The following is a 12,537-nucleotide window of genomic DNA, read 5'->3' on the forward strand; positions in this document are numbered from 1 at the left end:
TCAACGAAAACTAAAAGAACAATTGAATTGAACAAAAATCTAATCCTTATACCAGTCTAAAATAAATGCAGTAACTGTAGAGGTTCACTCCAGACTTAACAGAAATAAAAGCGGAGAGGTTGATAGAAATTAAAAGCGGGACCAGTTTGAGGGCAGACCAAGATATTGCCACAGACGTCAGCTAATAAAGGAAAACTGTTCTGTGTAATGAAACAAATAACCCCACTACTAACAAACATAGACGAGCAATCAAGTACAGAAGAAGAAGAGGAAATGTATTAAGGATGAGAAAAAAACAAACAGCAAAATTCAAAGACCATTCAAAACATCATACTGTCAAAAAAGAAAGTAAAACACAAAAAAAAAAAATTAGGCAGTTAGCACCCCACCATCGATGAGTAATAAGTGATGGACTGTCATCACTTCTCCTAGGTTTTTCGATTCTTTGCTTTATCGGTCACATATTCCAAACCGTACGTCAAATGAGTTGTATTACCCAGGACAAGGAGTCGCAAAACTTACGGAACAAGTCAAGCACTTGCCTTGAAAAACCAACTGTGAAGAAAGTCATTGTTAACATTGGAGTAAATGATTGTCATATCTCTTCAGGTTTTTCTTTTGAAAAAAAAAGTAATTTTTTAAGTGCAGCCATTTACTTTTCAATCATCTTGCCTTCCTTAAAGCCGCACACCCTAGTTCCATCCAGCGAAAATAAATTATAATTTGGTTAATCTACAAACCTGTAACACACTTAGATCACGTTTTTATCAAATGGAGTGAAAAAGCAGGTTTTATATCGATAAATACGATGGGAATCCCCATGTCCCAATTGCTTGAAATAATTTTGAAAGTTTGTATTCTGGTGTCACCGGTAGATGTCGCTCGAAGCACAACAATGCCTACGTCACGACAAATTTCACAGATTTGGGGTTGCCGTCTTTTCACCTCTCCTGGACATGTGTTCCAACTGTTCTGTCCTGGTTGGTTACCCCTTCCAGGATATCGTAGGTCTTAGCAAAAATTATTTGGTTTTAAGGGTTTGTAAACGTTTTGTATTGAGATACTTACTTGTTGAAAAAGATTATTTGTTACTGAAAACTGTTCACGAACTGTGAAGAAAATCTCACAAAATGAAACAACAACACAAATCGATGTTGATTGCGCCGACCAGGCACGAGAAAACAAACAATCGAACCAAATGATAACGGTGCACGTGGTTACCAACGTCTGTGGACATTGAAATGGAAATATCCCGTCCTAAAAATAGATGACCTTGTCTATGCTCAACGGTTTTTCTCAAAACGTGCGTCCGTTTTCAGAAATACGAAAAACAAAAAAGCATTTTGTGGTATACAAACACCAGGCTTACCAGGATTACCAAAAAAAAACTTCAGGGTGAAATGGAAATGTATATTCTAAATAATAAAACGGTAACCTAAAGTGCAATTTTATTTGTGAAAAAATGGGTTTAATAGCGAAAAACAACGCCGTAATGGTTAACAACTAGCCGTAACTAGGGTGTGTCCCTTTAACTCGAGGTCAACTCCACAAAGTCACCAACAGCGCAAGTGAGAAAATAAGAACATTAGCACACTCGTTAATTATTGAAGTAATTGACAACTATGCTCCATTTGTTACTGTGAATAGTGCACACACACACACACACACACACACACACACACACACACACACACACACACACACACACAGAGAGAGAGAGAGAGAGAGAGAGAGAGAGGAGAGAGAGGAGAGAGGAGGGAGAGAGAGAGAGAGAGAGAGAGAGAGAGAGAGAATAACCCCAAAAACATGTATCATGACTACGTCCAGCCCCAGCAAATCCAAATATGGTGTTCTTGCCAACTTATTCCTGGAATCTGTAAGTCTAAGAATGTAAAGAACGTCAGAGGGACAGATCAAAGTCGTGGTACTGACATACCATCCCACAGGTGCATGTTACAGGGAGCACAGGTACACCCACCAGGATCTACCTATGTTTTCTCGTGATACATACCACCATCCAACTACTGGTTTTTTTTTTTTCTGCCTACAACAATCAATAATAGCAAACAGGTATCCCCACGGACAAACTGATCATGCTGACAGAAACCAGCACCCACACAACGAAAGTATTACTGTCTCAACCCACCCCCTGTTAACGCATACCTGTCTTCCAATGAACGGATGAATCGTCAAAAAATTTCAAACAATGATCCATATAATGCCAACATCTTCTCATGTCCAAATGACAGGATTAACAGTCAACAGGCATTAGACAATTATCCATTCTCACCTCATTTACAGTCTGCCCAGGCACCAGGTAGAGGCATCAATGTTCCTTGGGGTTTTCCGGCGACTGCTACCAGCAGGCCACCATTCAGTGGTCATCAGAGTGCCCAATATGTACTCCAACATCTGAACAACCTATTTAGATATTTGTGTTCATATATTTATGTACAATGTGCAGAGTATGTGAGAGATGTAAAGAAAGGGGTTGCATAGCCAGTGTACCAGCATTCCTGTAGTGTTAACATCTAACGTTCATTTTATTGGTCTCTCTGAGACATGGTTAGGATATAAGAGTGACTTCAATTTTACAGGATATAATTATATTTCCAATTCGCGCAGACAGTTTAAGGTTGGTATTCTGTAAGATTAACAATCCAGTGTGAAAATAATTATTTAGTGACTCAGATATGAAAGGCTACAACGTTTAGAAATTACCTATGTAATACTAGATGAACCAATATTTCTAGGCAAACCATAATTTTTATATAATAATTTACGAGAAGTTAAACTGATGTCATGAAGACTGTATCTGCATCCTATTTACCCTTCTACACAGTCAGCATCGTTTGTTGTTCAGTCAACAACATGTCCGTTCAGTGGATACAACACGACAGGGGATCTGTCTTCTTCACAGAGTCCAGGCATTGCACAGACGTAACTGCTCATCTTGCTAGGGTGTGTAGAGGGGTTGGTGAGCGATACAACGATGTTTTAGTATATTAATAAGCATGACCGCTATTGTGGTGGGTCAGTAATGGACTAAAAAGGGATACGGTAGATTGGTAAAACCAGTTTCCATGTCATGCTCAAAGGAACAATGACAAGAGTCTTGTTACAGGGATCATTTTATTCGGCCATCCGCTGCAGGTGCTGTGTACCCTGGTTTTAGATGGCAATACATGTCCATATCGTGCTAAATTAGTTGTTCTTGTCCACTGGATTGAATTAGCCAGCTTTTTCATGGTGCTAGATTAATAGTTTATGGCACAAGTCCTTTTGTCGATCGTTTTTAATCAACTACAATGTCTATCTGGGTGTATACTACCAAATCAAATCCTATAGACGAAACTAGTAATATATGTGGCTAAAACTTCTAACTGTAGCGTATCAATCGACATAAACACCACGGACATAAATACTACCACCCCTCATCCTTAAAGTGAATCAGAAAAAATTGGGGGTGAAGCTGCTCATTTCAGAGATAACGGATAGCATCTATGACTACCCTATTTCCGCACAACATTTTAGTACTTTTGTTATTACAGGTACCCCATACATGTTTCAAGCACAAGGCTAATTGACACAGTGGTATTAGATGAAATAAAATTGCATAAATATTTTGCCCAGATGAAACTTTTTTTTTCACCCAACACATTCACATTTATCACCAATCACTGGACTTGTGGTGTTAACGTCTTTATCAAAAGTTTGGTGCACCTCGAACTTTGACCCAGCCGGAAGTTATTTGGTTTAGTACTACTATCTACGCGTACACACAGAAAGGGGCCACATACCTGTCTTTATCATAGGCGTACCAACTCAAATTGTAATAGGGGGCTGTTGATTTTTGCCCGAAATATCAACCTCTAAACAAAAATGTCCGTATCTCGATTTTTATATTTCTGATAATACATTGGCAGGATTGTGCAGCTAGGCGTAATCAAAGTTTGTTTGTGTTTGTTTAACAACACTACTAGATTACATTGATTCATTAATCATCGGCTATTGGATGTCAAACATTTGATAATTCTGAAGTATAGTGTTAGAGAGGAAACCCGCTAAAAACTTCATTAGTAGCTAGGGATGTTTTATATGCATCACCCCACAGATAGGATAGTACATACCACGGCCTTCGATGTACCCGTTGTAGTGCATTGGCTGGAACGAGAAATAGCCCAATGGGTCACAGACGGGGATCGATCCTAGATCGACCACGCATCAGGCAAGCGCTTTACCACGGGCTACGTCCCGCCCCTCTAGGTATAATCAAGACAGGACAAGATAGCAAACACTTAAACATCAACCGGCGGATGGGAAGTGGGGGGTGGGGGTGGGGATGGGGGAGGGGGAGGGACACGTTTTTATGTCCAAATAAAACGATTTGCCCCAGCACCGGAGAGAGGAGCAATTTCCTTCTGAAATAACGTTCCCCTCCCAATCTACCTCCCACCCCACCCTGCCACCCCCTGTCGTCCTGAACGCTTATGGTCTTTATATATATAAACAGTACCAATACTGCGTGCCGTACTAGCGATCTGACACTGTGATCTCATTGAAACGGTCACGTGACATACCTTGTGACCTGTTGTCGATCAACGTGTAGGTCGTGTCTGTGAAAATACCTCACGGTCGTTTCGATGTAAGTACAAATCACATTTCTATAAAATACTGTTGCCTGTGGCTATACGTTTTCAATAAGTGAAAACAATGGTATTTAACAGTGTACACGTATTAAATACCATAAAGTTATATAAAAGTGTACACTTGTAGGTTACAGTTAGGCCTACTGTGTACGTGTTGTCAGAGACTTTGTGGAGACTTGTCACAACTTGAAACAGGAATGTGTTGCTATTGATCTCTTTATTTACGTCCTATACAAATCAATATTCGCTGTTTAACGACATACACTGATATCACCTAAGTTACTAGATGACGTCAGTCTACAGTTTACACTCAGTTATATGCATGTTAGTAATATCTGTATCTTTATGTACAAACAGTTGAACTCTAAACGCTTGATCAGTCACACCACACATCATTCAATTGATCGACCTATGAACATAGCAAAGTTGAACCATAAAAAATAAACAATAAACTGAATTAAATGGTATTCAAGTTACTGTTTAAATTAATTTTCGATATGTCTTTCCATTTGATGTCCTTTCATTGACGAAATAAATATTTCAAGTCTATTACTTTGATATCGGTGATACGAGGATATTATTGACATAACAACATTCTAATGGGGATATTTATATTATGGCATAATCAGGTGTTTTGGGGTATTTTTTTTTGTTTTCTTTGTTTTATTTATTATTATTATTACTATTATTATTATTATTATTATTATTATTGTTGTTATTTATTATTATTATTATTATTGTTGTTGTTGTTGTTGTCCCCAGATCATTGTGACGGTGTTAGGCTTAAGGTGCTCTCATCGCTTCATAGTATATACATACGTCTTATCAGATTAATGTTATAACTGAAAACCTTGTACATACACTGTACTGTTACACATATCACGTACATAAATATAAACGTACACATTAACATGTGCACCCGCACGTAACTACACCTATACATATATACATTGTATAGATAAAGAGCATCCTTTTTATGGATGCCTCAATAGCTAGGAAGGTATTGTGGCAAGCCATAGGTTCGAGTCCCAGCAACGGCATGGGACAATTTAATTATTTGCTGCGCCAGTGCGTTAATATATATGTATGTAATCGTCAACCTCGACATACATACAATATATAGATATTCATACATCAATAAATAAATAAATACATACATACATACATACATACATAGATGCACGCACGCACATACACACACACACACATACACACACACACACACACTAGCCAGTGTCACGTTTGCCTACTGTTTCATGTACGTAACCGGGATCGACCGCGTAGCTTGTGGGCCCATGCATATGGTTGAGTTAAAGAGCATCTTCAGAACATATCGTGGCAAGTCTGCAAGTTGCGGGCGATTCGGTGCTACAGGTTCGAGTCCCAGCAATTGCATGGGACAATTTGGAAGGCTAGAAAGGATTTAATTATACCCTGCACCGGTTCGTTAATATATATATGTATGTAATACGCAAACCCGACATACATACAATATATATATATATATATATATATATATATATAACACACACACACACACACACACACACACACACACACACACACGGGGGTTAAATCCGATATTACTGATTACAGTAAAGGAGCAAACAAAAACTAATGTTGGTGTATAAGAACGAGTGGACCAGGGTTGTAACATGATCAGGAACCTGCTCTCTCAAAACAATGTGTTTTATAAAGTTTGTATGAGCAACCTTTAATAATATAAAACATTAAGCCATAAAATATTTCATATTGACATTTTTAAAACGAATTTGTAATCACTGTTTGACAAGTGTTATCTAATCACATCCATTCGGTTTTAATAATTTTCTGTCTTATCTAATTTCAGTGGACAAAATGTCGGAAGTCCAACAATCTTTTCTGAAAAAGATCTACGAAAAACTGGTTCAAGGTGACCACAATGACATAAAACTAGTCTTTCAAGATGGCTCCACGACAGGAAGTAGACTGTGTCTGACAGCACTATCGTCCTATTTTGAGGTAATGTTGACGTCTGACATGTTGGAGAAGAACACTGGAGTGGTCACCTTACCGACAGTGTCTAAAGAAACCTTTGACGATGTGCTGAAATTTCATATTCTTGGTGAGGACGTCGTCAACGACGTCAACTGTTTTCTCTTGTTTGATGTCGCTGACATGATGCAACTGGATGACCTGAAGTCTGTCTGTCTGGCATATCTGAACAACAATCTTATACTGACCACAGACAACTGCGTTCTCAGGTGGAGATCATTAAAGAAGTACGGCTTGGAAGATCTTGCTACAAAGGCTTTTCAGTATGTAGTAAAAAATGTGGAGAAACTATCAGAGAATGGGTCAGTGATGGATCTGACAAAAGATGAATATCTCCAGGTGTTGTCTCGGGATGATCTGTCACAGAAAGAAGATGACGTGCTTCGAGATGTTCAGAAGTGGATCAGTCAGCACAATCCTTCAGTTGAAACTATGGTCGAGCTCTTCACACAAATCAAATTTGACCATGTTAGCATCAACTACTTGACAGATGATGTTATTTATACCACCTTTGTCCAACAACACGAAGCGTTACAACAAGTAGTTAAGAAGGGTATCAAAGCCTATTATTCATGCTACACAAAAATGAGCACATTTTGCAACAGCAGGATTTCAGGGAAAATGCTTGACGTTGTATTGGTCCTTCAAAATTCAGTTAAACTTTTATCTGTCGCATGTTTGAGTGATAAGCGCTGGCATGAACTTCCGGTATGTTCTAATCAACCAGGTGGATATTTTGCAGCAGCAGTCTTAGGCAAATCAATATATATTACTGGAGGAGATGAAACACTAAACTCAACGCATGTATTTAATGTATGGAGAAGAACGTGGCGTCGTGGTCCAGATCTCAAACAGAATCGCTATGAGCACTGTATGACTGTTCTAGATGACACGCTGTACGTGATTGGAGGAAGAGACAGTAACACTATAGAACAGCTGCAGCTGGGACAGGACGAGTGGCAGGTGGTGGGAGATCTCGGATGTAGACGACAATATGCCTGTGCTGAAGCTGTTGGAGAAAACATTCTGGTGATGGGTGGAAAATTGAATGCAAGGGTAACAGACCAGGTGCATTGCTTCAACACAAACACACACGCTGTCAGCACAATCAACATACAGTTGAAAAGTGGAACACTGACCAAATCATATCTAGAGATGCCAAACCTGTATTTGTTACATTATGACGGTTTTATTGACGTCATTCACATCGACGACATAAACACACCAACATTAAGAGCCGAGCGCGTTGGAAAATATTACCAATACGGTTACCATTTTGGATTTCTATACAAAGATGGCAGCATCATTGTTATTTCCAAGAAGGGCCTAGAGAAGCTGGACCTCAGAGATGGTTCCAAGGAACCCGTTACCATGGAAAATACACCATCATTTGGCAACATTTATGGTGCATTACACATGCAAATACCACGTTTGAGTTTGCAGTAAAATGACACATTACATCAACAAGAACAATAGAGATATGTTCTGTCAGGAGTCCGATCATGAGTTATGGTAGAAACATAAAAGGTAGCATATCAACGGGTCAAAGTTGGAAGTGCATCTAACTTTAAAAAGCGCATTAAGGCCACACCTTCCATTGGCGATGTACGAGTCTGTTATATAAAAAACTTCACGTAGACAGTAAATTATTGTAGTTTGATTTAAACTACTATCAGTGTACCGATTATTAGAGAGTTTACGATGTCTCTATGTGAGCTACCGCCTAACAAGCCTCATACGTGTGACGTGTTTCTAGGTCAGGGAAATACCTTTGCACGGGCGTGCGTGTGGTTTGCGTTTTTTTACGCGTACTAGACTATTCAACTAATTGTGTTTTTTCTCGTTCAAACCAGTGTATCACAACTGGTCAAATGCCGTGGTATGGGCTTTCCTGTGTGGAAAAGTGCATATAAAAGATCCCCTGTTGCACTAGGCACAATGTTGCGGATTTCCTCTGATGACTACGTGTCAGAAATGTCACGTCAATGTACACTAGTGGTGTCGTTAAACAAAACAAGCTTTATTTTTTTAACCCTCGATCCTGAGTATCCATGTGAATATCTTCTCACAGGTTTTATTAACGTGCGATATTCGTGAATAAATTGATCTTAAAACACGCTGAAACGGCACAAACACATCAGAGACTTAATACAACAGCCACATGATTAGCACGTGGGATGGCTGTGCTCGACAGCGGCTCTTGTAGACGTCTTTCGCCAGTATCATCGCCAGTATTATCGCCAGTATCACCGTTGAAGTCAAAGCATCATTTGCCGAGATTCTCGACGCTTCAAAGCCAATGATACTAACACAGAGTAGATGTCTCTGTGTTTTGTTTAAAATGATTAAGAAAATTCACAAATTGGTTTGTAGGTTGTTATTTTCAACTCCAACATGTAATAATAATGTATGATTATAGCACAAAACTGTCTCTCGGAACTTCCACTAGAGGTTGTGCTTTGTAAGAGAACTGCAAGGCGTGTGAACAGTATCTGTTCTCCCCGAGTCTATATTTCATGTATGTATGTATGTATGTATGTATGTATGTCCACAAATGACTGTCAGGTCAGATGTCGGGAATTAACTTGCTTATATCAATTTAATGTTCAAGCACGCTCGTTTTGAGCACGATTTCTGACTAGAGCCAGATATTGTACTCGAAACGGGAGGGGTGGGGGAGTGTTTAAAAAAAATTATAATTTAAAGTTAAAAAGGTTTATACAGATGATTAGCTAAACATACTTAATTGATGGTTAAATGAACTTTATTTACAAAGAAGTTAAAGGGGGGGGGGGGTAAACAAAGGGTTAAAAAAGGTTTCCACAAATGATTACGTTAAAAGTAGAATATTGACAATAACGTATTAATCTGGTATTTATGTCGGCGGAGAGTAGAAGGGAAGGTCCGCCCCATTTTTAATTCATTTCCCTAGTACCTCCCATCCATCACCTCCACCATAATATAAATGTTAGGAATTGAAGATTGATTAATAATATCATTTCCATATTAACCATATCATGAGTCCGCGTAAAACTAGGTGATTGGGGCTGTGACCGTCAAAAGAGCTATGTTTCATGGGTAAATTGTCCTTATTTATAAGACACATACTAAACACGTATCCATGTAATATGTAGTTGCCATGATGTACTCGTTCAGACGCCTGCAATATCCATGACAACAATTAAACTGCATTGTATCAGATTGCTCGTAACATGTTTTATTAGTGCTTCACCCTAATTGGTTTGATTGGCAAGTCGCTAACTAAGTGGATACCAGTTTGGTTTTAAACCAGGCTACGGCACAACTGATGCGATTTTTGCACTCCATGCTGTTATTATGAAAATGTTGGCGAGTAAAAAGAAATTGTATTGCTGTTTTGTAGACTATAGAAAAGCGTTTGATAGTGTAAATCGATGTAAATTATTATTTAAGTTAGCACGTTCCGGTATTACCGGCAAACTCTATAATATTATAAAATCGATGTATGACGGTTTGAAGACATGTGTTAAGTATCAGTCTCAGTTTTCAGACTATTTTAATTATAATACTGGACTAATGCAAGGTGAAGCGTTATCACCATTTTTGTTTTCTATGTATATTAATGATTTTGAAAATGAGCTAATTAGTGGCTTATGTGAGCCAATGTATTTACACGATATTTCGTTGTTTCTTGTAATGTATTGCTGATGACACTGTTCTTTTATCAGAGACAGTAGAAGGTCTTCAGAAGATGCTTGATGTGCTCTCTGCATATAGTACAAAATGGAAATCAGTGTGAACATAGATAAAACAAACACATTGTTGTATTCAGAAATAGAGGTACAATAACTTTTAAAGAACCATGGATATATAACGATGACCTAATTGAAATTGTTGATTGTTTTAATTACCTTGGATTGACATTGAATTTTAATGGAAAGTTTACTATATCACAGAGGGTAATTGCTTCACAGGGCAGAAAATGTATGAATCACATTTCAAGAATATGTAATAATCTATGCCTTAATAAGGACATGAAGTTACACGTTTTCGATACCTATGTTTCTAGTGTTTTAAATTATGGATGCGAAATATGGGGTTTCATCCTGCTCATGATATTGAACATGTACATATGGATTTTTGTAAACGAATTTTGAATGTTAAGAAATGCACACAAATGTAGTTGTTTGACAGAACTTGGAAGAGTTCCTTTAAGTATTATGCGAAAATTAGAATAGTTAAATATTGGTTGAAATTACTACAAACCAGAAATAGTATCTTAAAATAGTTATATGAAGATATGTTAGAACACATGAATCCCTCTAATGGCTATACCAGGTAAGAATTTACTACTATCAATAGGTTTCGGAGATGTTTTGGTGTAGTCAGCATGTAGATAGTGCTAACTCATTTTTAAATGTTTAGAATACGTCTAACGGACCAGTTTATTCAAGAGAAAGATGCTACAATAGACAAATCTCCAAAATGTACATTATATAAACTGCTGATAGACACTTTTTGTTTGCAATATTATCTTAGAATATCAATTCCTGAATGTTATGCCACGCTTATTACAAAATTTCGTGTATCTTCCCATCAATTGCTCATTGGACAAGGAAGATATTATGGTATAGAAAGATCTGAAAGAAAATGTAAATTGTGCAATAAGGACGATATAGAAGACGAATATCATTTTATTCTGATATGTCCATTGTATACAGGTTTACGAATTACTTACATAAAAAAATATTATTGGTTCAAACCATCTATGTTTAAAATTGTACAATTATTATCAGTTCAAAACAGAACAGAACTATGTAATCTCGGTAAATTTCTCAAACATGCAACCTTTTTACGTTCTAAGCATATATAACTGTCCATCATCCAATTACACAATCACCCATTGTATATATTATCTGTTTGTATCATTGTTTATTGAATGTATATGTATATGCCTATGAGCCGTAAGGCTTAAAGCTAATAAACTATAAACAATATATACCATGGCATACGTCAGATTATCAATTAACTAATTTTAATTAATGCACTTGTAAAAATAAATATATAATCCGTATTGTTATGAAGTTGACGTTTAGCACTGTTACATGGAGAAGGCAAATTTATGCAAGCATCCGTGGTGGATTGGCCTTTTTTAAATGTAAAACTGATTTAAAGGAACCACAACACCAGAGTGTGGCACTCCCATATTAAACCAAAGGCTACAACAACTGGTCCAATTTCTTTTAATGTTAAAGCCACCATCATTATTGCTAGACTTAGAATGGGTGTATCTTTTGGATTAAATGATACTAAATTTAATGTCAGAAAATCTAATACACCCAGTTGTTTAGTGTGTAATGCATTAGATAACGTTAATCACTTTAGACTGAAACTGGAAAATTTCTTTAATAATAATATTATTATTTTTAATTCTTATAATTTATTAAATCCCCCAAAACATTTTAAACAAGCAATAGACAGGTTGTTGATAGCCTTTTAACAAGCTAAAAATTAATATGTAACTTATCACGCTGAGGCTGTGCCTTTTCTGGACCTTAGCTTTAACTCTTTTTTTTTGAACATTTATATTCTATATTCAGTAGCTAGTTATATTGGTCTCTGTGGGATACTCCAGTGCTGCCGGTTTTTTTATAACGGAATCTCGGGTCTGTAGTGCTATATTCTCATTTTGCCGCGCCTGGCCTGTCCGTTCTCTATTTTTAATGCCTTTCCCCGGTATTTTTAAAATAATGTTGATATAAATTGTGTTTAGTAAATAATATATTTTATTTATGTTTTTTATAAGTGGTGTTTAGTAGGTATGTTATATGTGTTAGGGTTCAGCGCATTAGGGTTTGTATAACGGAGTGGGCTC

At 37.3% G+C, this 12,537-nt stretch overlaps 2 protein-coding genes across 2 annotated transcripts in view; both read left to right on the plus strand.

Moving 5' to 3' along the window:
- Positions 1 to 622, plus strand: part of LOC121379483 (extensin-like) — a 1,392-nt gene extending 770 nt beyond the window's left edge. Inside the window, exon 3 of the mRNA XM_041508128.1 lies at positions 610 to 622. Within this exon, the coding sequence (XP_041364062.1) occupies positions 610 to 622 (13 nt within the window). The remainder of the gene's footprint in view (positions 1 to 609) is intronic.
- Positions 623 to 4,605: 3,983 nt separating this feature from the next.
- Positions 4,606 to 8,329, plus strand: LOC121380113 (kelch-like protein 10). The gene is made up of 2 exons (XM_041508884.1): positions 4,606 to 4,645; positions 6,499 to 8,329. Exon 2 carries the CDS (start codon positions 6,507 to 6,509, stop codon positions 8,127 to 8,129), a length of 1,623 nt encoding a protein of 540 aa, XP_041364818.1. The 5' UTR covers positions 4,606 to 4,645; positions 6,499 to 6,506; the 3' UTR covers positions 8,130 to 8,329.
- The last annotated feature ends 4,208 nt before the right edge of the window (positions 8,330 to 12,537 follow it).

Source organism: Gigantopelta aegis, chromosome 8, assembly GCF_016097555.1.
Source record: "Gigantopelta aegis isolate Gae_Host chromosome 8, Gae_host_genome, whole genome shotgun sequence".
Lineage (NCBI taxonomy): Eukaryota > Metazoa > Mollusca > Gastropoda > Neomphalida > Peltospiridae > Gigantopelta > Gigantopelta aegis.

Coding starts and splice junctions, on each gene's coding strand:
- LOC121380113 (XM_041508884.1), top strand. CDS start 6,507: ATGTCGGAAGTCCAACAATCTTTTCTGAAAAAGATCTACGAAAAACTG.